The sequence below is a fragment of the Ammospiza nelsoni genome, chromosome 6 (genome assembly GCF_027579445.1).
Source record: "Ammospiza nelsoni isolate bAmmNel1 chromosome 6, bAmmNel1.pri, whole genome shotgun sequence".
NCBI lineage: Eukaryota > Metazoa > Chordata > Aves > Passeriformes > Passerellidae > Ammospiza > Ammospiza nelsoni.
This window is the reverse complement of record NC_080638.1, coordinates 11,098,049-11,123,533: the sequence shown is the minus strand read 5'-3', so window position 1 is coordinate 11,123,533 and position 25,485 is coordinate 11,098,049. Positions and strand designations below refer to the sequence as shown.

General features: G+C 64.2%; 5 protein-coding genes across 5 annotated transcripts; 4 read left to right on the top strand and 1 right to left on the bottom strand.

The window, feature by feature from the left end:
* The first annotated feature begins 323 nt into the window (after positions 1-323).
* On the top strand, positions 324-7,595 carry PATL1 (PAT1 homolog 1, processing body mRNA decay factor). The gene is made up of 19 exons (XM_059474985.1): positions 324-392; positions 857-968; positions 1,053-1,264; positions 1,344-1,421; positions 1,980-2,174; positions 2,263-2,364; positions 2,537-2,626; positions 2,761-2,972; positions 3,045-3,134; positions 3,264-3,447; positions 4,419-4,542; positions 4,631-4,728; positions 4,812-4,871; positions 4,979-5,127; positions 5,455-5,614; positions 5,773-5,922; positions 6,316-6,407; positions 6,550-6,699; positions 6,879-7,595. The coding sequence occupies exons 1-19, from the start codon at positions 378-380 to the stop codon at positions 6,898-6,900; spliced, it is 2,295 nt and encodes a 764-aa protein (XP_059330968.1). The 5' UTR covers positions 324-377; the 3' UTR covers positions 6,901-7,595.
* Positions 7,596-8,372: 777 nt separating this feature from the next.
* Positions 8,373-14,443, top strand: OSBP (oxysterol binding protein). Its single transcript, XM_059474986.1, has 14 exons — positions 8,373-8,683; positions 9,989-10,197; positions 10,844-11,091; positions 11,164-11,362; positions 11,646-11,751; positions 11,830-11,884; positions 11,983-12,114; positions 12,191-12,436; positions 12,521-12,641; positions 12,724-12,827; positions 12,917-13,012; positions 13,095-13,276; positions 13,361-13,581; positions 13,664-14,443. The coding sequence occupies exons 1-14, from the start codon at positions 8,376-8,378 to the stop codon at positions 13,804-13,806; spliced, it is 2,370 nt and encodes a 789-aa protein (XP_059330969.1). The 5' UTR covers positions 8,373-8,375; the 3' UTR covers positions 13,807-14,443.
* Positions 14,444-15,542: 1,099 nt separating this feature from the next.
* LOC132074834 (calcium-binding protein 2-like) lies at positions 15,543-18,402 on the bottom strand. The gene is made up of 6 exons (XM_059474867.1): positions 18,142-18,402; positions 17,090-17,120; positions 16,744-16,887; positions 16,556-16,665; positions 15,649-15,796; positions 15,543-15,571 (listed from the first exon to the last, which is right to left on the bottom strand). The coding sequence occupies exons 1-6, from the start codon at positions 18,400-18,402 to the stop codon at positions 15,543-15,545; spliced, it is 723 nt and encodes a 240-aa protein (XP_059330850.1).
* A 1,480-nt stretch (positions 18,403-19,882) lies between these two features.
* CORO1B (coronin 1B) lies at positions 19,883-23,700 on the top strand. Its single transcript, XM_059474078.1, has 11 exons — positions 19,883-19,934; positions 20,678-20,880; positions 20,960-21,082; positions 21,156-21,285; positions 21,358-21,539; positions 21,758-21,877; positions 21,950-22,054; positions 22,123-22,268; positions 22,345-22,402; positions 22,662-22,958; positions 23,114-23,700. The coding sequence occupies exons 2-11, from the start codon at positions 20,680-20,682 to the stop codon at positions 23,234-23,236; spliced, it is 1,485 nt and encodes a 494-aa protein (XP_059330061.1). The 5' UTR covers positions 19,883-19,934; positions 20,678-20,679; the 3' UTR covers positions 23,237-23,700.
* A 189-nt stretch (positions 23,701-23,889) lies between these two features.
* On the top strand, positions 23,890-25,454 carry PTPRCAP (protein tyrosine phosphatase receptor type C associated protein). The gene is made up of 2 exons (XM_059474984.1): positions 23,890-23,983; positions 24,539-25,454. The coding sequence occupies exons 1-2, from the start codon at positions 23,981-23,983 to the stop codon at positions 25,115-25,117; spliced, it is 582 nt and encodes a 193-aa protein (XP_059330967.1). The 5' UTR covers positions 23,890-23,980; the 3' UTR covers positions 25,118-25,454.
* The last annotated feature ends 31 nt before the right edge of the window (positions 25,455-25,485 follow it).

Genomic DNA, 25,485 nt, shown 5'->3' with positions numbered 1-25,485 from the left:
GACACAGCTGGGGACAGGGCTGGGCGGGCAGTGCTGCGGCTGTGGACGGGCTGGCATTGGCTGTGGACGGGGTGGCATTGGCTGTGGATGGGGTGACACTGGGGGGCACGGCTGCGGGCGGGGCCATACGGGTGTCACCGCTGTGCGTGGGAGAAAAAGGGACGCTGCCCCTTTAAGAAACACACGCGAGAGGGCGTGGTCTACACTGGGCGTGGCCATCGCTGGCCCCGCCCCCCCCGCGCGCACCGGGCGGGTGGGACACGGGGCGGTGGCGGCGATTACGTCATGCGGCTGCGCCCGCGGCGGCGCATGCGCGGCGGGGCCCGGGGCCTGGTCGGGCGGCGCGGAGCCTGCGGGCGGGGGGCGCCGGCGCCGCCATGTTCCGGTACCCGGTGAGCGGGGAGGGGCCGGGGGGGGCCGGGGCGGGCGGGGCCCCGCGGGGCCTGCGGGAGAACTCTGCCAGGACGGCACCGGGCCGGTGTAACGGGGTGGGGGGGTATAACGGGCTGGGGCGGGGGAAGTGAAATGAGCTGGGGAGGGCGGCCGAGGAGGGGGTCTGAGGGGCTGGGAGGGGGCTCCAGGGTGACACCAGGAGTCTGGGGGACACTGGGGACCTGGAACGGGCTGGGGGAGCGTATAACGGGAGCGGTCACTCTCTAGATGTGGAGGGTCATTGGGGTGATGTAATGGCTTGGGGGAGTCACTGCATAGGAATAATGGGTTGGGCGGATTCCCAGGGGTGGATAATGGAGCTGGGGGGCATATTGCTGGTGTGGGGGTGTATTGTATAGGTATAATGGGCTGGGAGGTCGTCAGGGAGGTCCAGTGGGGCTGACCCCGTTCCTGGCTGTCCCAGTCCCTGGAGGACTGCCCGCTGGACGAGGATGAAGATGCCTTCCAGGCCCTGGGGGAGGAGGATGAAGACATCGACCAGTTCAACGATGACACCTTCGGGGCCGGCGCCGTCGGTGAGACCCCGAGTGTCACCCCCAGAGCTCCCTGACCCCGCAGGTGCCCCCTGCCCACGGCCCTCACCCTGTTCCCCCTCGCAGATGACGACTGGCAGGAAGCCCACGAGCGGCTGGCGGAGCTGGAGGACAAGGCCGGCTCGAGCCGGGAGCGGGACGGTCCCGTTGGGAACGACGGGGACGTCCTGGGCGACCCCGAGGACGCGCTGGCCGAGCGGCTGACGCGCCTCGTCATCGACAGCGAGCTGGAGGACCCGGCCATCATGCAGGCCGTGCACACCAGGGATCCCCCGCAGGTGGGAGCGGGCTGGGGGATCCGGGGGGATGTGGGGATGGATCCCGCAGCGCTGTCCTGACTCTTCCTGTGCTCTGCAGCAGCCTGGAGGGCTCAATTCCAGCATCTGGGACAGCTCGGCCGTGCTGCGGCGCATCCGGGGGCCGCTCCTCGCTCAGGTAGGGGGCTGGGGGCAGGGGGCTCTTCCCTGCTGATCCCAAATGCCTGTGGCAGCCAGCTGGGTGGGCTAGACTGGTCCTGGGATAGTGGAGTGTCCTGCTTCCCTCCTCTGTGTCTGTGGCTTGTGGGGGACCCTCAGAGCTATCACCCCTCGGACCCTGGAGGGCTGGGATGATGGAGTTCGGCTGTTCTGGGCTGCCTGGTGATGTCTGAAGGATTTCAGGGCTCCCAGCAGGATTTGGGAATGTTGATGCCTGGAGGCAGAGGATTTTTGTGTTGTTGTGGTTTCATTGAGAGTCATGCTTTGAAGTGCTGCGTGTCCAACCCTCTCCTGGCTCTGCCGGGCTGGGAGGTGACCCAGCATTCCCGCCCCACGCCCTGTTATCCCAAACGGGACGCTCTCGGCAGTCTGGGTGCTGTGGGGATGCCCAGCCTTGTGTGGAGATCCCAGGGAAGCACAGTGGGGGTGAGAGCTGGCAGGGGGAAGGGGGGACACTCACCCTCCTGTGTGTCCCAGCCTGTGGCTCCAGGGGGGTGTCCCTCCCGTTCTCCTGCAGGAGATGCCCGCGGTGTCCGTGCTGGATTATGCCCTGCCCCAGCGGCCTCCGCAGGCTCGGGATGAGGAGCGGGATCCCTCGGAGCGGGCGCTGCCCCGGCGCTCCTCCTCCCCCATCATCGGGAGCCCCCCTGTCCGGGCCATTCCCATCGGCACCCCCCCCAAACAGGCCGCCATCCCCAACTTCAACCAGCAGGTATCTCCTCGCTTCCCAGCTTCCCACTGCTCCCAAGGGTGCAAGCTGCTTCCCAGGGGGAGTGACTGTGCCACTTGTCTCCCCCCAGATCCTGTGTCCCAAGCCTGTCCACATCCGAGCTACCATGCAGCAGCGTTATCCCGCTCCCTATGGAGAGAGGATGTCCCCCAACCAGCTCTGCAGTGTTCCGGTATCCAGCTTTCCCTCCTCCATCTCTTTGGGGATTGATGACCAGCCCTCCCAAAATCTCCCTGTGTTCCTGTGCCTCATCCCCACCCCATGGAGCTTGGCCATCCTGGGGTTTGTCCCGTCTGCCAGTCGTGGTCTGTGACTGGGGTCCCTTTTCCCAACTCTTTCCCCAGAATTCCTCCCTCCTGGGCCACCCGTTCCCCCACAGCGTCTCTCCCGTCCTCACACACCTGCAGAGAGCCCAACTGCTCGGAGGAGCCCAGGTAAAGCTCCTTCCTGTGCTTTATCCCACCTTTCTCTCTGCGTGGCTCCGGGACCTGGCGCTCCGTGCCTCTTGCCCGCCATCCCAGATCCTTTTCCCGCCTGGCTGACTCCAGGTGTCCTCTGTGCCCCGCAGGCCGGCCGAATGTCCCCCAGCCAGTTTGCCCGCGTGTCCGGGCTGGTGGGGAGCCCGCTGCCCTCGGTGAACCCCAAGCTGCTGCAGGGCAGAGTTGGGCAGATGATGTCCCCGGCCGGAGGGTTCCGTGCCTTTTTCGGGGCTCCCCCCGCCCCGCCCCCCTCGCAGCTGCCGCACCCTCCGGGCCCCGGATCCCACCTGCAGAACCTGAGGTCGGTGCTGTCCCTGTGCCTATGTCCCAGCCGCTCCCTGCGTCCCTCCCTGACCGTCCCTTCCTTCCCCAGGCCTCAGCCCCAGATGTTCCGGCCGGACACGACCCACCTGCACCCGCAGCACCGGCGGCTCCTGCACCAGCGGCAGCAGCAGAACCGCAAGTGAGTGCGGGCACGGGGCCGGGGCCGCGCGGCACGGGGATGTGTCCTGCTTCCGGGGTCACCTGTCCCCCCTCTCTGTCCCTTCCTGTAGCTCCGGTGTGCTCACGCGTGCCCTTCTTCTCCTGCCAGCCAGCACCGGAGCCTCAACGGCTCCGGGGGGGACCGAGGGGGCCACCGGAGCAGCCATCAGGAGCAGATCCGTAAGGATCCCTACGCCAACCTCATGCTGCAGCGGGAGAAGGACTGGGTGTCCAAGATCCAGATGATGCAGCTGCAGAGCACTGATCCCTACCTGGATGATTATTATTATCAGGTACTCAGAGCAGCACCTTCCCCCTGGCCATTGGAGATTGGGTGGGAAGGGAATGTCAATCCAGGGAGAAGGGCAGTGGGTTGTTTTCCTCCCTGGAAGAGGAAGGCGGAGGGACAGGGTGGGATCAGCGTCCCTGGGATGAGCTGACTCCTTCTTGGATGAGATTTCCAGGAGTGAGGAGATGTTGGGGTGCACTGGTTTCATAGGTCTGGGATAACAGGAGAGCAGCTCCTCTCCATCAGAAATGTGACAGAACCAGGATAAAACCTCTGGAATGAGACAAGGGAGATGCTAAATGGAAAACTCAAGAGAGATCCTTGTCAGGGAAAGGCTGACTCTGGTCTGACTGGGAATGGTGGTGGTGAACCCTGTGGGAATCCAAGCAGTGCAGTGAAGGTGGATAGGGAGGGATTGCTCCTGCTTTTTTCCAGTTTGGGAATAGGGGGTGTCAGACAGTGCTGGGAAAAGTCAGACTTGGAGCAGATGGAGCAACAGTGAACTGTTTGTGGATCCCCAGGGAGAGAGAGAAATGTCTGGGATGGACACTGGGGACCTGAATGGGGTGGGAGAGCTCTGGCTCCTCTCCTGAGCTGGCAGTTTTTTGGGATCTGTTGGTGAGCTGGTCCCAGTAGAGAAGAGGAACTGGTGCAGGATGTAAGTCAGCAAAGCTCTGCCGTTGCAAAACGGGTGGATGGGGTGGGGAGGTCCTGGCATGGTGCCAAGGGAGCAAGGCAGGCTAACTGGGATGTGCTGGGAAGGACTGGGAACCTCACAAAGAGAATGGATTTGTCATTGTCCTGAGAGAGGGCTGAGGAGGAGCCTTGACCTCTATCATCCTGAGAGATGGGAGAGGAGGAGGGACTCAGCTGTGGCTTAAATGTTGATGTTGAGAAGATGGTGGAGCTGAGGACAGGGAGATTGCCAATAGTTTTTTGGGAGAAGGCACTCAACATTTCCTCTCCCTGCCTCAGAATTACTTCCAGAAGCTGGAGAAGTTGGCAGCAGCCGAGGAAGTACACGGTGACGGCCCCAAGAAGGAGCGCACTAAACTCATCACCCCTCAGGTGGCCAAGCTGGAGCACACCTACAAGCCAGGTAAAGCCCTCCAGCAGCCCCAGGGCTCCTTTTACCCAGGGATTGAGGGGACTCATCCCTTGGCTTCCCTGCTCTCTCCTTCCTGCAGTGCAGTTTGAGGGCTCGCTGGGAAAGCTCACCGTCTCCAGTGTCAACAACCCCCGGAAGATGATCGATGCCGTGGTGACGTCCCGCAGCGAGGATGATGTGAGTTCCTCCTGGCCTTCCTTCCTTCCAGCAGCTCTGTGGCTGCTTCCCACAGCCCTGATTCCCTCTTCCATCCCTGTCAGGAGACGAAGGAGAAGCAGGTTCGGGATAAGAGGCGACAGACGCTCGTCACCATTGAGAAGGTGAGTTTAAGGGGGATTGTCCCGACCCTCAGAGGTCCATGGTGGGATCAAAAGTGGGCCAGCCCCCCCAATTCCATGGTTCCCTGAGTGATCCATGCTTCCTGCAGACGTACAGCCTCCTCCTGGACGTGGAGGACTACGAGCGCCGCTACCTCCTGAGCCTGGAAGGGGAGCGGCCAGCCCTCATGGAGGAGAGGAAGCAGAAGATCTGTGACATGTATGACAATCTGAGGGGGAAGGCACCTGGGCAGGACAGGTGAGCGTGATTTGGGAGCTCCAGCACTCTGGGATCACTGAAACCAGTTTCCCGTGGATCTGTTTGGCTCTGGCAGGGGGCTGAAGTAACCTTTTTTTAGCTATTTTACCTTCATTGTGGTTACAAAGTTACAATTTCCATCCTCTCCCTCTGGCAGAGTTGAGGATCAGGGATATCTTTCCCATGTAGTTTTTCCCACCTCAGGGATGTTTTTTCAGGCCCACCAGGTGTGTTTTCCACCTGGTGCTGGGGCAGATCCAGCCATGGGATAGCCCTGGGATGCTCCCAGGTGAGGGTTGACACCTTTCTCCCTCCCTCCCTGCTCAGGCCGAGCGATGACCACTTCATGCAGATCATGTGCATCCGGAAAGGAAAGCGCCTGGTGGCCCGGATCCTGCCCTTCCTGGCTCCAGAGCAAGCGGCTGACGTGCTCATGGCCACGGCCAGGAACCTGCCCTTCCTCATCAAGAAGGATGCTCAGGATGAGGTGAGCTTCCAGAGGCTGGGAGGGCTCTGTGTATCTGCAGGGTGGCATTCCTGCCTTTCCTGGGAGGGTGCCAGATGTTTGGAGAGAGAAGCTGTTTGCAGTTCCAGCCAGGCACAGGGAAAGGTGAGCAGCTCCCAGCTGTGTTCCTTTCTCCATAGGTGCTTCCCTGCCTCTTGAGGCCCTTTTCCCACGTCCTCTACCACCTTCCCTTGGGAACAGTCACCAGCCTTGTGCAGCAGCTCACCAACCTACCTCAGAGCGCCGCCGCTCCCACCAACCTGCACCTCACTGCTGTGCTCCAAAACAAGGTGCTCCTCATTCCCACCCCTTCCCAGCCTTGGGAATTGCTCCAGCAGCCTCTCAGCACTGGGGTGTTCCCCTTGCTAATTAATGAGGGTGTCTGGCACATTAATTAACGGTCTGGGGTGGCCCTGGGCTCTGCTTCAGCCTGGCAGCAGCTTCTGGGTCTGTCCTGCTGTGCTCCATGCTCCAGTCCTGGAATTTGGGGTGGGAATGTTGGTCCAGTAAATCCCTCCTGGGCTGGGAGTGATCTGTGGTCTTTTCTTCCACCTCCTCCTGCAAAAGCAGGCAGGGATCTTCCTGCTCATGCCAGCATTCCAGGAGGGTTGGGAAGTGTTGGGGATTCTCCAGCTCTCTCAAGGAATGCTTGGAGGTGACAGATCCCCTCCCTGTCCCCACAGTTTGGTCTGTCCCTGCTGTATCTGGTCCTGAGCCGAGGGGAGGAATTGCAGAGCTCGGACACAAACACAGAGCTGATGCAGGACAACCAATGGTAACTCCCTGTCCCGGGCTGGGATGCTCCTGCCTGGAATGTCACCACATTCCCAGCCCCTTGGGGTGGCAAAGGCACCCTCCAGGCTCCTGGAGCCCCCACACCTCTCACTGCTCCTTCCTCCCTCCCGTTTTCCCGGCAGGACGGAGCTGATGCTGATGGCGACCCGGGAGCTGCTGCGGATCCCTCAGGGAGCCTTGGCAAAGCCCGTGTCCATCCCCTCCAACCTGATCTCCCTCTTCTCCCGCTACGTTGACCAGCAGAAGCTGAACCTGCTGGAGACGAAATTGCAGTGAGTGCCAGCCCTCTTTTCCCATGGGAATGTGGCCCTGTGCCAGCAGGGAACTGGGAGAAGGAGGAAACCAGAGGTGGGGGTGCAGCTGGAGAAGGATTGGAGTGGGGAGGAGCAGCTTGGGGAGAGGGGAATTGCTGCCTCCCTCTGATCCCACCTCTGATGTTCCCTGGTTCCAGCTTAGTGCAGGGGATCCGGTAGATCTCCGTGGCTCCTCGCCACCACTGGAATGTTCCAGAGGAAGGATGGAAGGAAAGAAGGATGGAAGGAAGGATGGAGGGCACACGGTTCACCCCACACCTCCCCCAACGCCCGGCCTGGCACATGGGGCGCATCCGCCCCCCAATCCCTGGATCAGCAGGAAGAGGGGGATGTTTGGCTGCTCCCCCCTTTCCCACAAAGTGCTGCCTTTCCCTGCTGCTCCCAATTTCCCCACGACTCCCTCTGCACCCCCAGAAACTGCTGCTTCCCCCCAAACACACACACACCCCCCCACACCCACACACACTACTGAGGATCCCGGGGAGCGGGGAGCCCCTCGCTCCACATCCACGGCCAGGGGTTCTCTGCTCATTCCCTGCTCCTTCTGCAGCCCTTCCCACAAGCACTGAGCTCTGCTTCCTGCCCTTCCCCACACTTCACACACTTGTTTCGCACACTCACCTCGTCTTCCCAAAATTTGGCTCCTTCCCTCCCCCCAGGATCAGCCCAGCAGCTCCGGGGTGGGGGGCACAGCCGGATCTTTGTCCCCTCCGGATCAGATCCGGGTGGCTTCAGCTGTGCTGCTCCTCGGGAAGGTGGTGGTGGTGGTTGGGGGATAAATTTTTTTTTTTTTTTTTTTTTTTTTTTTTTTTTTTTTTTTTTTTTTTTGCTTTTAAAAAGAAAAAAAAAAACCAAGAGATTTGCACATGTAGGGATTTTACACCCCAGAATTCCTCCTGGCATTAACCAGCCCCTTCCTCTGCTCCCAGCCCTTTCCCTGTCCTTTTTCTCTGACAGATCAAGTGGAAAGTTCTTTTTTTTTTTTTTTTTTTTTTTTTTTTTATTGCTTTTTTCCCTGTTTTTTTGTTTTGGTTTTTTTTTTGATTTTTTTTTCTTTTTTCCCCTCTGTTTTGCTTTTTTTCTTATTTCATTTGCTTGCAGTAATTTTTTTGTTTGTTTTGTTTTTCCCTTCCCCATCCCTCCCAGTTTTCGGTTCTGGTTAATGACAATAAAGTTTCTAAATTTACATTTTTATAGGGTATTGTAAATAAAGATGAATTGTATACGGCTGCCAGCCTGGCCTCTCCTTCTCTGGGCCCTGCCACCCCCTGCACGACCCAGCCGGGTTCCCGCCGTGTTCCCGCTCTGTCCCCTGGCGGGTCTCGAACCCCGGGAGTTCCTCCGTGGGCAGCGGGCAGGGGGCGTGGTTACGCCTCAGCCAATGGCAGCGCGCCTGGTGCGAAGCCCGGCCCCTCCGCCAATCACTGGCGGGTGATTCACCGATCGGCGTCAGCACGCGCGGCGCGCCGCTCTCACCTCCCATTGGCTCTCTACCTGATTGACAGCCGAGGAGTCTGCTCTCGACCAATCGCAACGCGCGAACCGCCCCGCCGGCGCCCGGGCCGCCAATGGGGCGCAGACGTGGGCGGGGCGAGTGACGGCAACGCGGCGGGGCGGTGGCGGCGGCGGCGGCGATGGCGGAGCTGCGTGCGGCGGGCGCGGGGCCCGGCCCGGCCGCGCCCCCCGGGCCCGCGGCGCTGCCCGCGGCCCCCGGCGCGCCCCCGGCCCTGCCCTCACCGGCGGCGAGCGTCGGGGCGGCGCCCGCTCCGACGGCGGCGCCGGCGGCACCGACAGCGTCGGCGGGCGGCGGAGCCGGCGCGGGCGGCGGCGGGGCCGGTCCCGGCTCGGCCCGCGAGGGTTGGCTCTTCAAATGGACCAACTACATCAAGGGATACCAGCGCCGCTGGTTCGTGCTCAGCAATGGGCTGCTCAGCTACTACCGGTACGCACCGGGAGCCGCCCCGCCGCCCCCCGGGCCCCCCGTGACCTTGGCGCCGGGCTGAGCCTCCGCGGCGGGAGGGAAGCGGGTGTGGGCCCCCCGCACCGAGCGGGGCAGCGCTCCGTGCCCCGGTGCCAGCTGGGAAGGAGGGCGGCTGTCACCTCCCTGTCCCCGCGGTTGTCACCTCCGTGTCACGGGGGGATGTCACCTCCCGGTCACCGGGGCTGCTCTTGCCGGGGGAGGGGGTCTTCAGCCCACTCCCCGCCGCCAGTCCGTGCCAGCAGGAGCGGGGGACGGTTGTCACATCCCTGTCCCCGTGGTTGTCACCTGTCTGTCCCCGGGATTGTCACATCCCTGTCCCCGTGGGTATTTGGGGGCGGGGGTTTGCAGCCCCTCAGCCTCCCGCAGCTCCCGGTCCCGCTGTCCCTCCCAGCCGCTCTTCCCGGTGGCCTCGTGTGTTGTCACCCGCGGGGACACCTGAGCCTGCCCGGGGGGGCCTTGTCGCTCCATTATTGATGGGGAACCGGAGCCTCGGGCAGCTGCGGGCTCCGGTTACACTGCGGCCAACGCGGGGGCGCCGGGCCGGGGGTGTCCCGGCTGCATGTCACCTCTGTCACCCGGTGACGTGGAAGGGGAGTGCCAGCCTGGCGCGGCCTCGCTGGGACTTCACCCTTGTCCCAGCCCGTGCCAGGATCCGGGAAGCGCCGGATCCCTGAGGCTCCAGGATCCCCGAGGCCACTCCTGGGCGCTGTGGCTTTGTCCCCCCAAAGCGACATCCCCAGGCTTGGCCCCGCTCCGGCACCAGCACACCCTCCCTATTAATAGCCCTGGCTGCCGGGCTGAGAATGCCGGGCTGGGAATGCCGGGCTGGGAATGCCGAGCCCCCTGCACAGCCCCCAGGGCTCATCCCAGGGATCCCGGGCCTGTCCTTCCCTCACCATGGCCTCATCCCGGGTATCCCAACCCTGTTCTTCCCTCAGGCAGCCTCATCCTGGGGATCCCAGCCCTGTCCTTTCCTCAGCACAGCCTTGTCCTGGGGATCCCAGCCCTATCCTTCCCTCATGCAGCCTCAACCTGGGGATCCCAGCCCTGTCCTTTCCTCACTGCAGCCTCATCCTGGGGATTCTGGGGATCCCAGCCCTGTCCTTCCCTTAGCACAGCTTCATCCCAGGGATCTCAGTCCTGTCCTTCCCTCACTACAGCCTCATCCTGGGGATTCTGGGGATCTCGGCCCTGTCCTTCCCTCAGCACAGCCTTGTCCTGGGGATCCCAGCCCCGTCCTTCCCTCACTGTGTCCTTCCCCTGCAGATCCAAGGCGGAGATGGGCCACACGTGCCGTGGCACCATCAACCTGGCCACGGCCAACATCAGCGTGGAGGATTCCTGCAATTTCATCATCTCCAACGGCGGAGCCCAGACCTACCACCTCAAGGCCAGCTCCGAGGTGGAGCGGCAGCGCTGGGTCACCGCCCTCGAGCTCGCCAAGGCCAAGGCTGTCAAGATGCTGGAGGAGTCAGGTATGGATTTCCTGGATCCCTGGCAGGGTCAGGGTGCACTCAGGGTGAAATCTCACTGCCTGACAGTGCCCAGGGCAGGGTCAGCGTCCTCAGAGTGGGATCCCAGTGCCAGCTTCCCAGAGCCCCACAGGTGGCAAGAATCCCAGAGCAGGATCCCAGTGCTTGGAGGACTCAGGGCAGGATATTAGTGTTCCACAGCATCCCAGTGTCCCCAGGACAGAATCCCAGTGCCTCACAGGACCAAGGGCAGGATCCCAATGCCCAGAGAGAAGAATCCCAGCCCCACAGGGCACAGGATCCCAGTGCCCCCCAAGCATGATCCCAGGGCAGGATCACAGGGCAGCATCAATGTCCTTAGGGCAGCCTTTGAGTTCCTCACAAACTCAGTGCCCCCAGGGCAGGATCCCAGGGTCCCACAGGACCTAGAGCAGGATCCCAGTGCCCTGGGCAGCATCCCAGCATCTCCAGCAAGAAGGTTTGGAAGGGGATGGCTGTGTCCATGCACATATGACCCAAACATCCTGGCATGCACAGAGATGGACCATCAGACCTCAGGGGTTTGGGGATCCCCTGTGCCCTTCCTGGCAGCCCCACCATCAGCTCCTGGACATGACAATCCCACACTCTGGTCCCTTCCCGCCTGCAGATGACTCTGGTGACGAGTCGGTGTCGCAGACAGACAAGACGGAGCTGCAGAACACCCTGAAGATTTTATCCAGCAAGGTGGAGGACCTGAGCACCTGCAACGACCTGATAGCCAAGCACGGCACGGCCCTGCAGCGCTCCCTCAGCGAGCTCGAGGCCCTGCGGCTCCCCCCGGAGAGCACGGACAAGATCAAGCAGGTCAACGAGCGGGCCACGCTCTTCCGCATCACCTCCAACGCCATGATCAACGTGAGTCCCCATCCCAGGGATCCCAGAGTGGGAAAACTCCCCATTTCCATGCTGAGCACGGTTTCCCCGCAGGCCTGCCGGGATTTCATGCTCCTGGCACAAACGCATGGGAAGAAGTGGCAGAAGTCGCTGCAGCAGGAGCGGGACCAGCGGATCCGGCTGGAGGAGACGCTGGAGCAGCTGGCCAAACAGCACAACCACCTGGAAAGGGCTTTCCGGGGAGCCACAGTGCTCCCCGCCAGCACACCCGGCACTGCAGGCTCTGGCAAAGGTGGGGAGGGACAAGTGCTGTGCCCAGGTGTCTCCCAGATGATTCCCAGGATTTTCCAAGCTAGGCTCAGCTTCTCTCACTGTGCTGATCCCAAGGGATTTGTCTGTCCCAGCTCATATGTGTAGCCAAGTGATTCTGGCATCCCCAGCAGGGTCCAAACTGGCTCCTCTGAGCCTTATCTGACACCCCTCAGGGCTGGGGTGGGGATGATGGTGACAGGGGAGCCTTCAGCGGGAAACTGGGAATGATGTTCCTTCCTCACCAGTCCTGTCCCCTTTCCCAGATCTGTGCTGCCCTGCCAAAGGCGACCTGAGTGACGAGGACGACGACAACAATGAGTTCTTTGACGCCCCGGAGATCTTCCCCATGCCTGATGTCATGGGCCACAAGTGAGTTCTGGGGGAGAGGGGAATCCCCTCGCTGCTCTGCCCTGCTCGGGAATGCTCACCCCCTTTCCCCCTTCCCAGGAGAACTGGGAGCAACATCAGCGGCACCAGCAGTGACATCAGCCTGGATGAGCAGGTGGGATGGGGTTTTATGGCTTGGGGCTGCCCAAATTCCTATGGAAGGGTTTTGTGGGGTCACAGGGATATAACAGCCTTTGCCTCCCCTCTCCCTAGTACAAGCACCAGGTTGAGGACACCAAGAAGGAAAAGAGAACCCGCATTCCCTACAAACCCAACTACAGCCTCAACCTCTGGAGCATCATGAAGAACTGCATTGGGAAGGAGCTGTCCAAGATTCCCATGCCAGTGAGCACAGATGCAGCCGGTGGGCGGGCACGGGGCACCCCAGAACCGCCTTTTTTTGACCCATTCCCTCTTCCAGGTGAATTTCAACGAGCCGCTGTCCATGCTGCAGCGGCTGACGGAGGACCTGGAGTACCACGAGCTGCTGGATCGGGCGGCGCGGTGCGAGAGCTCCCTGGAGCAGCTGTGCTACGTGGCCGCTTTCACCGTCTCCTCCTACTCCACCACCGTCTTCCGCACCAGCAAACCCTTCAACCCGCTCCTGGGGGAGACCTTCGAGCTGGATCGCCTGGAGGAGAACGGATACCGCTCCCTCTGCGAGCAGGTGGGGCCAGCTCCTCTCTGCCGGCCTTTCCCGGGATGTTGGGATGGCCGGCACTGAGCTGTCCCCAATCAATCCCGTGTCCAGGTGAGCCACCACCCGCCGGCCGCCGCCCACCACGCCGACTCCAAGAACGGCTGGACGCTGCGCCAGGAGATCAAAATCACCAGCAAATTCCGAGGGAAATATCTCTCCATCATGCCTCTGGGTGAGCACCCCAGCAGTGTGTGGGATTTTCGGGACCACCCAGGGCTCCAGGTGTGGTTCCCAGCACGATCTCCCTCCCTCAGGCACCATCCACTGCGTCTTCCACTCCTCCGGCAATCACTACACGTGGAAAAAGGTGACGACCACCGTGCACAACATCATCGTGGGGAAGCTCTGGATAGACCAGGTGGGAAGTCATGGATGGGAGGTGTGGGGAAGTGTGGATCCCCAGGGAATGGGGCATGGGTGGGTCTGACTCTCCTCTCCCCTCCACAGTCAGGTGAGATCGAGATCATCAACCACAAGACAGGGGACAAGTGCATCCTCAAGTTTGTCCCCTACAGCTACTTCTCCCGGGATGTGGCAAGGAAGGTAGGGACACAGAGCCATGGGACACACCAGGCTGCTCATGACTCCGATGTGTCCTGATCCAGACTGTCCCCTCTCTCACCAGGTCACCGGGGAGGTGATGGACCCCTCGGGAAAGGTGCATTTTGCCCTGCTGGGCACGTGGGACGAGAAGATGGATTGCTACAAGGTCCAGCTGGGAGCAGGGGAGAACGGAGCCGAGGCGCGGCCACGAGCCCACGAGGCCGAGGACAGCCGGGTGCTGCTGTGGAAGCGGAACCCGCTGCCGTGAGTGGGGAGAACGGGAACGAGGCATCCCGGGGAGCAGGGCCGCGGGGCTGGCGCTGAGCCGCGTTCCTTGCCGTGCCGTAGGAAGTACGCAGAGAACATGTACTACTTCTCGGAGCTGGCGCTGACCCTGAATGCACCAGAGAACGGGACAGCCCCCACGGACAGCCGGTGGCGCCCGGACCAGCGGCTCATGGAGAACGGCCGGTGGGACGAGGCCAATGCCGAGAAGCAGCGGCTGGAGGAGAAGCAGCGGCTCTCCCGCAAGCGCCGCGAGGCCGAGGCCGCCCGCGCCACCGAGGACGGTAAGGCACGGCTGTCACACTGGGGTGTCCCCCCTGGTGTCCCCTGCAGGCCCTCACCCCGCTGTGTCCCCCCCTTCCCCAGGGACACCCTACGATCCCTACAAACCGCTGTGGTTCGAGCGCAAGAAGGACCCGGTGACGCAGGAGCTGGCGCACGTCTACAAGGGGGGCTACTGGGAGAGCAAGGAGAAGCAGGACTGGAGCTTGTGCCCGGATATTTTCTGAGCCCGGCGAGGAGGAGGAGCGGCGAGGGGGGAGGGATGAAGGCCAGGACCCCCCCCCTGTCCATCCGTCTGTCTTAACCGTGTGTCCCCGTGCCTCGCCGTGAGCGCCGGCCGGGCTTTGCCTTAGCCCACCCAAACTGACCTTGGGGAGCAGGAGCCAACACAGCCCCCCTCAAATCCGAGCTGGAGCAGGGCGGGGTCCGTTCGTCCCACCCACCTCCTCGGCACCCCGGGGTGGGGGGCGCGGCCGCCCCTGGGGTGGGGGGCCCCGGGGAAGGCGCAGCGGGGCGAGCCCGAGGCTGGCCTTGGTCTCCCCCCCTCCCCTTTTATTCCCGTTCCCCTTCGCCCCCAGGAGTTCGGGTGCTTTTGGGGTCCGGGGGGGGCCAGACTCCCCCCCAGCCTGTTCTATAGGTGTATATTATATATATGTAGAGAGCAATCGGGGTCCCCTTCTCCCCACAGCCCCCAGTTTGGGGGGTCCCCACCCTCCCCGGGGTGGCCCCCACGTGTGGGGACCCCCCCATGAGGTGCCTTCCCTGTAGGTTTAGGGCAGGGGGAGGGCCTGGGTTTTTGGGGGGAGGGTCTCTCCAGGGTGCAGTGGGACCCGTGCACCCCCAGACACTACAGGGGTGGGGAGATGCGCCCTGGGGGGAGTCTCTGCACCCCCGAATCTGAAATTGGGGGCGTTTGATGCCTTTTTATTTTATTTTTTCTTTTTTTGGGTTGTTTTTTTTTTTTTTGTCTCCAGAAAAAGAACTAAATTAAAATCTGTGAATGCCCCAACCTTGCGCCTGCTCTGTGGGGAGGGTCCAGCCCCTCTCTGTGGCTGATTTTGGGGGGGACCCCCTACTCCTGTAGGGACTTGAGCGGCATCACCCAAACAGGGACTTGAACCCCATTCATGGGATTCTCCGGGAGCCTCCTTGTCCACTTTTCAGGTTCTGCTGCCCTGGTGGGGGGGATTGGGGGTGTCTCCTGTGTCCCCCTGTGTTCCTCACTGGATTTGGGGTGCTGGGGATACCCTGGGTGACTCTGGGGGGACCCATTTTGGCCCAGGGGGTCACCTGCTCTGGGGGGGTGGCATCCAAGAGGGGAGGTCCTGAGTGGCCCTGGGACCCCCTGGGGGCACTTCCATGGGCGGGGATGTCCCCAGGGATAGTGGGGACACCCCGCGAGTGACACAGGTGCCCCCATACCCTCCCCGTCCCCGTGGTACGGGGCCTCTGATTGGCCAATTGCTTTGAGTGACAGTTCCGGGAGTGCTGGTATTTCCCCGCCCACCTCGAATTGGAGCGTGCTGATTGGCTGGTCGATCGCAGCGGGTCAGATCCAGCCAATGGGAGTGCGCGGTGTGGCCCTGCAGCCACGCCCCCCGGCAAGCCCTCCCCTTGTCCTCCGTGGGACCCCGCTGTCTCCACCCTCGGGTGGCACCGGGGGGACAGTGACCCCACAACCAGCAGACATTCCTCCAGCTCCGGTCACAGGGGTTTATTGGGGCCCGGCCTCCACCGGCTCTGCCGCCACCGCCGGTGGCTCTTGGGGACGGGGCTGTCCCTTGGGGTCGGGGCTGTCTCTTGGGGTCGGGGGTGTCGCCTCTGCCCCATTGCCAGCTGCTCCGCTCCAGCTGTTCCCTCTGATCCCCGATATTGGCAGAGCGTTCGGGTCGGTCGGCCGGGCAGGGAGGGGCTGAGAGGGGCTGGGGGGCCATCCGGGGGTCCCCCCTGCCCGGTGTCTCCGTTACCGGGACGACAGCATCATCACGAATTCTGCGGGGCGAGGAGTGCACGTCAGGGACCCGGGGCTCAGCCCTGCCGCGGTTCCAAGGGGAAGGGGGAGCCCTCACCGTCGAAGTCCACATGGCCGTCCCCGTTGAGATCCACGTCCTGCAGGATCTCGTCCACCTCCTGCGCCTTCAGCTGCTCCCCGAGCAGCGCCGCGATGGCCTCGCGCATCTCGGCCGTGCTGATCTCCCCGTCCCCGTTCATGTCGAACTGCAGCACCCGCGGGCTGGGGTCACCCTCCCTCCACGGCCACCAGCACCCCCAGGCTCCCTGTGGTCACTGTCTCCTCTGTGCTCGTTGTCATCACCATGGTCATCATTCCCTACTGGTCAGTGTCCCCTCTGTGCCTGTGGTCATCATTTCCCCACAGTCACTGTCCCCCCATGCCTGTGGTCACCCCATGGTCATTGTTTCCCTCCTGATCATTGTCCCCTCCATGCCTGTGTTCACCCCATGGTCATTGTTTCCCCACAGTCATTGTCCTCTCCTGCCTGTGGTCACCAGCACGGTCTTCCCATGGTCAGTGTCCCCTCATGGTTCCCCCTATGGTGACCATCTTGCCATGGTCTTCCCGTGATAACCATCCCTGCCATGCCCTATCATCACTGTCCCCACCAGAGTCTCTCCAGGGTCATTGTCCCCTCCATGCCTGTGGTCACCCCATGGTCATTGTTTCCCCCCTGGTCATTGTCCCCTCCATGCCTGTGGTTGCCCCATGGCCATGGTTTCCCCATGGTAATTGTCCTCTCCTACCTGTGGTCACCACTGTGGTCTTCCCATGGTCAGTGTCCCCTCCATGGGCACCCCATGGTCACCATCTCACCTTGCTCTTCCCGTGATCACCATCCCCGCCATGTCCCCATCATCACTGTCCCCACCAGGGTCTCTCCAGGGTCACTGTCCCCTCCTGGCTGTGGTGCCCCTGAGGAGGTGACACCATGCCCGCTGTCCCTGTGGTGGTGGCCATACCTCACGGAAGGCGATCTTGAGCTCCCTCACGCCCACCATGTGCGCCGTCTCCTCCCGCAGCTTTGGGCCCATCATCTGCACAAAGTCCTCGAAGTCCACACGGCCGCCCACTGTGGCGGGAAGGGGACAGACACCCTCAGCACCCCAGCGACCCCAGGTCCCCTCCCCGTGCCCCCAAGCCCACTCACTCCTCATCTTGATGTGCTGGGAGATCTCGATGAGCTCCATCTCGGTGGGCATGTAGCCCAGCGTGCGCATGCAGGCGCCCAGGTCCTTGTAGCTGATGTAGCCATCCTGGTCCGTGTCAAACTCCTTGAAGGCGTCCAGCAGCTCTGGGCACGGCCACGGGTGGGGACAGGGACAGCATCAGGAGTGGAGGGTCACACGGACATCATGTCACCCCGGGACAGGTCCCTTCTTGGATGTGGGAGACCCCTCCATGGCCTTGTCCCCAAGGCAGATACCTCCATGGCAGATCCATCCCTCCCCGCCATTCCCCTAGGCCCGTGTCCCCACCCCGTCTCCCCTGCTCACCATCCAGCTCCTCCGGTGACAGCTCCCGCTCCTGCATGGGACACACAGAAGGGGTGACAGCAGAATGACACCCAGCTCCGTGTCCATCCCCCTCTTTGCCCCCCCAAACCTCCATGTCACCTTTGTTAAGCGTGGGCCAAAATTAACTCCAGCGGAGGATTAGTGGGATTGGAGGCAAAGCCCCGCCCTGCCCTGTGCCTGCACCTCCCACCCGCCCTGTCCTGGTCCCCGTGTCCCTGCTGCAGTCACCCACCCCAGGGGTGTCCCACCCCGGGACCCCCAGGCTCTGGATGGGGTGTGCTGGGTGGCCACAGAGGGGGGTTGTACTCCAGAGGTGGAGGGGCAGCATTTTTACCCCCACAGACCTCGGCTGCCCCTGCTCTAGGTGTCCCCTCATTATGGCCCCTCTGTCTCCAGGGCCCTGGAGTGTCCCCAACACCATTCCCAGCACCCATGTCCCATCTATCCCCACAATTCCAGGATGTCCCTGACTGTTCCCAGTCCCCCATGTCCCCGTCATCCCCAGGTTTCCAGCCGGTCCCTGAGCCCATTCTCACTGTCCCCATGTCCTCATCTCGAGGGTCTCAGAATGTCCCCAACTCTGTCCCCACTGTCCTCATGTCCTTTTAATCCCCAGGGACCCAGAGTGGCCTGACCATGTCCCTAGTGCCCAACATCCCCCCCATCCCCAGGGTCCCGGAGTGTCCCAACCCCATCTCCACTGGCCCCATGTCCCCTCCATTCCCAGGGTTCTGGAACATCCCCATCCCACTGTCCCCAGGCCCACCCTGACTGCCTCATTGCCCTCTTCATCTGCAGGCTCCTGGACTGTCCCTGTCCCCATCTCCACTTTCCCCATGTCCCTTCCATAGCCAGGGACCTGGAACAGCCCCACTGTTCCCATGTCCCCAAGTCTCAAATGCTCCACATCCCCTCCATCTGCAGGCTCCTGGACTATCCCTGTCCCCACCTCCCCTGTCCCCACCTCCCCTCCATCTCCAGGGTCCCTCCATGCCCACCCTGATGCCCATGTCCCCTCCCGGTGTCCCCACCTTGCCGAAGACGGTGTTGAGGAAGGGGGAGTAGGTCTTGATGGCGGCAGCGTGGGGGTCCACGGGCCCCTTCTTCCCGCCCTTCTGCCCGTGCCCGCCGTGCCGGGACTCGGAGCCGGAGCTCTTGGGGGCCGGGGCGCCGGCGTCCTCGGGGGCTTTGGGGGCTTTCTCCCCCTCCTCGTGCCCCCCTTTCCCCTTCTGCGGGGGCTCCGTGTCCCTGTTGTCCTTGGGGGTCCCCTTGTCCCCGCGGGAGCGTGGCATGGGGCCGGGGCCGGGTGGGCGGCGGGCGGGCACGGAGCGGGACCCCGGGATGGCCGAGCCCGAGGAAGGAGCCGGGAAATCCTCTTACACCCCCCGTGACCCCCCGGCTCCCCCCGCCGCGGGCCCGCCGGGGCAAAGCCAATTAGCGGTGATTAATGGCAGGAAACAGCCACGGCCACCGGACAGGTCCCCAACAGCGCCCCGGGGCCACCACCGAGGCCCTGAGTACAGAGGTGACACCCCACAGCCACCACTGTCCCCAACATTGCCCAATGATCCCACAGGTGACACCCCACAGCCACCACTGTCCCCAACATTGCCCAATGATCCCACAGGTGACACCCCACAGCCACCACTGTCCCCAACATTGCCCAATGATCCCACAGGTGACACCCCACAGCCACCACTGTCCCCAGCATTGAATGCTCCCAGAGGTGACACCTCACAGCCACCAGTGTCCCCAGCACTGCCCAATGTTCCCAGCGTGACACCCCACAGCCACCACAGTGTCCCCAGCATCGCTCCCAGCGGTGACACACCACAGCCACCAGTGTCCCCAGCATTGCCCAGTGTGTCCAGAGGTGACACCCCAGAGCCACCAGTGTCCCCAGCATTGCTCCCAGAGGTGACACTCCACAGCCAGCAGTGTCCCCAGCATTGCCCAATGCTCCCAGAGGTGACACCTCACAGCCACCAGTGTCCCCAGCATTGAATGCTCCCACAGGTGACACCCCACAGCCACCAGTGTCCCCAGCATTGCTCCCACAGGTGACACCCCAAAGCCACCACGGTGTACCCAGACCAAGTCACATCTCAAGCGGTGACACCGCAATGCCACCACTGTGTCCCTTCACCTGGCACCTCTCCCGAGCTGCCTCCACCCCTAAGGTAGGTGATTTATTGTCCCCCCGGATGGGGACTGGTGGCGTGTCCCCAACACATGACTGGGTGGGCACAGGGTGTCACAGGGGGCTTCAGAGTGGAGGGACCCCCCAAAATGAGAGCCCGGCCCGGGAGGAGACCCTGGCTGCCGTGTCACCCCGGGGTGACACAAAAGGGCGACACTGTGGGGGTGACAGTACCCCCGTGTCACCCGCTGCCACTGCCCCTGTGCCACCCGCCACTGCCACCGCTGTGCTCCCCACTGGCGCTGTGCACGGGCACCGTACCCCGGGTGTCCCCTTCCCTGGGGTGTCCCCGTCCCTGGGGTGTCCCCGGTGTACCCGTCCCTGGGGTGCCCCCGTCCCTGGGGTGCCCCCGGTGTACCCGTCCCTGGGGTGCCCCCGTCCCTGGGGTGCCCCCGGTGTACCCGTCCATGGGGTGTACCCGTCCATGGGGTGCCCCCGGTGTACCCGTCCATGGGGTGTACCCGTCCATGGGGCGCCCCCGTCCCCCCCCCCCCCCCGCCGGTGCCCCCGCCCCGGAGCCGCGCAGGCGCGGGGCGGCCCCGGTCACTTCCTGCCCCGCCCCCGCCGCCGCCGCCGCTCCCGCCGCCCCCGACACCGGCACCGGCCCCGGGCACCGACCCGCCGGTGAGTGCGGGCACCGGCACCGGGCACCGAGCCCCGTCCGGACCCGCCGGGCGCGGCCCCCCCATCCACCTTCCCGGGAGCCCCATCCCCGTTCCGGCGGGGCCACCCCCTGTCCCTGTCCCTGTTCCCATCCCTGTCCCTCTCCCTATCTCTGTCCCCATTCCTAGCCGGGCCGCTCCTTCCCCGTCCATGTCCCCATCCTCGTCCCTGTCCCCCTGTGCCCATTCCTGTTGCTGTACCTAGCGCGGCCACCACCGGCCCCATTCCTGACCCCGTCCCCATCCTTGTCCCTGTCCCCATCCTTGTCCCTGTCCTCGTCACTATCCCCGCGGCCACCACCGGCCCCATTCATGCCCCCCCATCCCTGTCCTTGTCCCATCCCTTTCCCTGTCCCTGACCCCATATCCAGCAGGGCCACCCCTGTCCCGTGATCGGTTGGGGCTGTCCCTGCCCTCCTTTCCATCCCCACCCGTGTTTCCAGGAGGGATCCTTGTCCTTGTCCCCATCCCGAATGGGACACTCCCTGTCTCACTCAGAGCCCCCATTCCTGGCGTGCTCCCCGAGCTCCCTTCAGGGAGCTGGCAGGGACAGGGGTGTGTCCCCCAGGAGTGGCTGCGCCACCCTTTACCGGGCTGGAAGACGGTGACAAACCCACTTCAGGGGACACCCCATTCCCTGGTGTCCCCAGCTCCCATTTTGGGGTGCCATCCCAGCGTTCCTGACCGCGGCCGGGGGCTCCCCAGCCATGTCCTTCCGGAAGGTGGTGCGGCAGAGCAAATTCCGGCACGTGTTCGGGCAGCCGGTGAAGACGGACCAGTGCTACGATGACATCCGCGTGTCCCGCGTCACCTGGGACAGCACCTTCTGCGCCGTCAACCCCTCCTTTGTCGCCATCATCGTGGAGGCCAGCGGCGGCGGCGCCTTCCTCGTCCTCCCCCTGCACAAGGTGACAGCAGGGCGGTGACGCGGGGAAGGGGGGTTTGTGCCCGTGAGTGACCCCCTCCCCGCTGTCACTCTGTCCCCAGACCGGACGCATTGACAAGTCGTACCCCACGGTGTGCGGCCACACGGGCCCCGTCCTCGACATCGACTGGTGTCCCCACAACGACCACGTCATCGCCAGCGGCTCCGAGGACTGCACCGTCATGGTGAGGGGTGGCCCAGGACCCCAGGGGGTGGCAGGTCACCCCGCTTTGCTCACCATCCCCTCTGTCCCCTCAGGTGTGGCAGATCCCCGAGAACGGGCTGAGCCAGCCGCTGACGGAGCCGGTGGTGGTGCTGGAGGGCCACTCGAAGCGCGTCGGCATCGTCACCTGGCACCCCACGGCCCGCAACGTCCTGCTCAGCGCGGGTATGGGGGGGCACGGCGGGCACGGGGAGGGGGCCGCGCGGCCGAGGTGACCCCGGCTGCCGTGTCCCCCAGGCTGTGACAACGTGGTGCTGATCTGGAACGTGGGCACGGCCGAGGAGCTGTACCGGCTGGACGGGCTGCACCCCGACCTCATCTACAGCGTCAGCTGGAGCCGCGATGGCTCCCGCTTCTGCACCGCCTGCAAGGACAAGAGCGTCCGTGTCATCGACCCCCGCCGCGGCACCGTGGTGGCCGTGAGTGTCCCCACCCCCCCGGGGGGCCCGTGTCACCGGGGCGCTGCCCTGTGCTGCTTCCTGGGGACAATCCCCTGCTCCCTGCCCTTGTCCCTCGGCGCGCCCCATTGTCCCATATTCCGTGGGTGTCCCTGTCCCCTGGTTGTCCCCGCTGTCCCCTGTCCCTTGGTGCCTGTCCCTGGGGTGCCGCGGGTGCCGGTGACAGCCGTGCCCCCCAGGAGAAGGAGCGGGCACACGAGGGGGCCCGTCCCATGCGCGCCATCTTCCTGGCCGACGGCAAGATCTTCACCACCGGCTTCAGCCGCATGAGCGAGCGGCAGCTGGCGCTCTGGGACACGGTGAGTGCTACCCCGGGGCTCCCCAAACCATCCTGGGGTTCCCCGCGTGCCTGACACCCCATCCCACCCCAGGAGAACCTGGAGGAGCCCGTGGGGCTGCAGGAGCTGGACTCCAGCAACGGAGCTCTGCTGCCCTTCTACGACCCCGACACCAGCGTGGTGTACGTCTGCGGCAAGGTAGGGAGCCCCCACCCCTCTTGGTGGCACCCCCGAGCCAGGGTCCCCCCCTAACGGTGTGTCCCCAGGGGGACTCGAGCATCCGCTACTTCGAGATCACGGAGGAGCCGCCCTACATCCACTTCCTCAACACCTTCACCAGCAAGGAGCCCCAGCGCGGAATGGGCTGGATGCCCAAGCGCGGGCTGGACGTCAGCAAGTGTGAGATCGCCAGGTGGGCATGGGGAACAAGGTGAGGGACCCCCAGAACCCCCCAGAACCTTCCATGACCCCCTCTGCTCCCGTGACAGGTTCTACAAGCTGCACGAGCGCAAGTGTGAGCCCATCATCATGACGGTGCCAAGGAAGGTGGGTGGGGACGGGGCAATGTGGGGTGGTGGGCGTCCCCAGGGGGACCGAGAGGGGTCACCGGGCAGGACACGGGGCTATGTGGGCAGGACTTGCTGACTGGGCAGGGGGTCCCTAATCAGTGTGGGTGGGGGTCCCTGTGGGGTCTGCGTGTGAGGTCCCTGAGCAGGACATGGGATCAATGGGGGTCCCCAGTGAGGCCGTGGTGTCTCTGGGTGTCCCCCTGAGGATGGCACCCCTGTGACACTGTTGGGGGCAGTCGGACCTGTTCCAGGACGACCTGTACCCGGACACGGCGGGCCCCGAGGCGGCCATGGAGGCGGAGGAGTGGGTGGCAGGGCGCACGGCGGGGCCCGTGCTGGTGTCCCTGCGCCAGGCCTACGTCCCCAGCAAGCAGAGGGACCTCAAGGTGAACCGGCGGACGCTGCTCCACGACAGCCGCGCCACCACCGCCGGGGCCACCACCGGGGCCACCACGCCACCTGCCACGCCCCCCGCGGCCCCCGCGTCCGCCCGCTTCAGTGCCCCGCCGGTGCTGGGCTCCGGCAGCGCCACGGTAAGGGGAAGGGGGGACGGGGGGACAGGGGGGACAAGCGGGAATGGGTCGGAGGGGTGTGGTCGGTGTGGGTGGGTGTGGCAGTGGGTGTGGCTGTGGGTGTGGCTGTGGGTGTGGCTGTGCGGGGCATGTCCCGTGACGGGTCTGTCCCTCAGGGAGGTCGCCTGGACGAGGTGCTGCAGGAGGTGGCGGCGCTGCGGGCGCTGGTGGCGGAGCAGGGCCAGCGCATCTCCCGCCTGGAGGAGCAGCTCAGCCGCCTGGAGAACGGCCACGTGTAGGGACCCCCTCAGGGACCACCGCCCCAGGGACCACGCCTGCACCCCAGGGACCCCCCTGAACCATCTCGCCCCCCTGGGGTGCCCCCCTTGCCCCGCTCTGGGCCCTTCTCCCATTGGGGGGCTGGCTGCCCCTCTGGCAGCTCCCCGCTTCCCCCCATTGCCTTACTGGGTGCTGCCCCCCCGAATCATGGACCATTCTCCACCCCTGCCCCCGTTCCTCGGGCTGGGGGTTGCTCCTGGGATCAAAGATTACCCCCTGCACGCCCCAATCCCTGTGTGGGGTCTCCCCCCTTTCTGTGGGGCAGGGCATGATCTGCCTTCCTAAACTGTGAGATATCGTCCCCCATATATTTTGGGGGCTTTTCCTCCCTTCCTCCTCCTCCTCCTCGTGTCCCCCCTCCTCTCCATTCCAGTGCAGGGTCAAAATCTATATTTTCACTCCAAATAAAGGATTTATAAGAAAAGTGCTGGGGGTGATTTACAGGGAAAGCAGCAGGGCCACCTGCGGGGTGGCAGAGCGGGGCAGGCAGGAAGGCGCGGCGGTCACGGGTGGGAGCTCGGCGCCTCGGCAGGAAGTTGGGGGGGCACCCGGCGGCATTTTGGGCTGCAGAGGGGGTGAGGGGGTGCAGGGCTCGGCCCCCCCCGCTCGGCACATCCGCTGCACGGGGCAGGAAGTTGGGGGGGGGCTCCCGCATCTCGGACCGCGCCCGCGGCATCGGGACCTGCTCTGGCTGCACCCCGCTGATGGTGAGCACCCCAAAACGGGGCAGGGTGGGAGACTGGGGGGGCTGGGAGCCCGGGGGATGGGGGACAGGCTGGAGGAGTCAGGATCAGGGAGCCAGGGTGGGGTTGGGGGAATGGGGAGGGTAAGGGGAGTCTGGAATGTTTGGGGGATAAGGGGAGCACGGAGGGGTTGGGGGGAAGGAGGGGGGGTCCTTCAGGGCAGCATGGTGGGCTTGGGGGTGGGTCAGGTTTTGGGGTGGGGTTGGGGGCTGTGAAGACTGTGTGTGCTGGCTTTGGGGGGCCCCGGGGCTTTGGCAGGGGGTGCTGTGGGGCTGCAGCCCTGTGGGCACGGGATTCTCGGGGGGCTGTGCATCCATGCGGGGTGGCAGAACCCGGTTCCTCTCGCCCAGCACCTTTGGGTGCTGCTGCACCCGCCACCCACGGCTTCCTCCCCGGGGTCACCTCCCCCTCCCCGGCCCTTGTCCTGTGCCCTGTACCTTGCCCCGGCCCTTCCCTGCGTCCCAGCTCCGGGAAGCCACGTGTGCCTGGCGCGCTGTGACCCCGCTGCCCTCCTCGCAGGCCGCCCCGCGATGGCACCCGCTGCTGCTGCCGCTGCTGGCACTGCTGGCGGCGCCGGTGGCGGCCGGGGACCCCGCGGTGGCCCGCAACGACCGGACGGTGGCCGCGCTGCTGGGGCTGCTGCTGTGCCTGGCGCTGGGGCTGGCGCTGGCCTGGCACCACCTCTGCCGCCTCTCGGCCGGCCGCTACCACCCCCGGCCCCTGGGCCGCCGGGCGCTGCAGCTGCTGCGGGGACGGTGGCACCGGCTGCGCTCGCCGGGGGACCCCGCCGTGACCCGCGGGGACAGCCACGGCGAGGTGGCCGTGCGGGACGAGGATGAGGAGCTGATGCCATGGAGCCTGGAGCGGCGGCCGCAGCAGCAGGAGGAGGAGGATGAGCAGGAGGAGGATGAGCAGGAGGAGGAGGATGAGAAGGAGGAGGATGAGGATGAGGCTGAAGCAGCGCCGGAGGGTGGGGAGAGCCCCCTGAGTGAGGGGCAGGCGGCGGGGGGCAGCGCCGAGGCCCTGCTCAGTGACCTGCACGCCTTCTCGGGGACAGCGGCATGGGGGGACGCGCGGCCACACGTCACCGCCTTGTGACATCGCCGGCCTGACGTCACCACCCTTCGATATCACCTCCCTGTAATGTCACCTCCCTGTAGTGTCATCTCCCTGTAATGTCACCTCCCTGTAATGTCACCTCCCTGTAATGTCACTGCCCTGTAGTGTCACTCCCTGTAATGTCATCGCCCTGTAGTGTCACCTCCCTGGAATGTCACCACCCTGTATTGTCACCTCCCTGTAGTGCCACTGCCCTGCCAGCAAAGGGACCCCTTCTCTGTCCCCTGCCAGCCCCCAGCCGAGGCTCCTGATTGGCTGCAGGGGCCTTGTCCGAATTTGCACTGACCAATAAAAGAGCAGCTCTGGGGACAGAGCAGATCAGGGGCGTGGTTTGCAGAGAAGGGGGT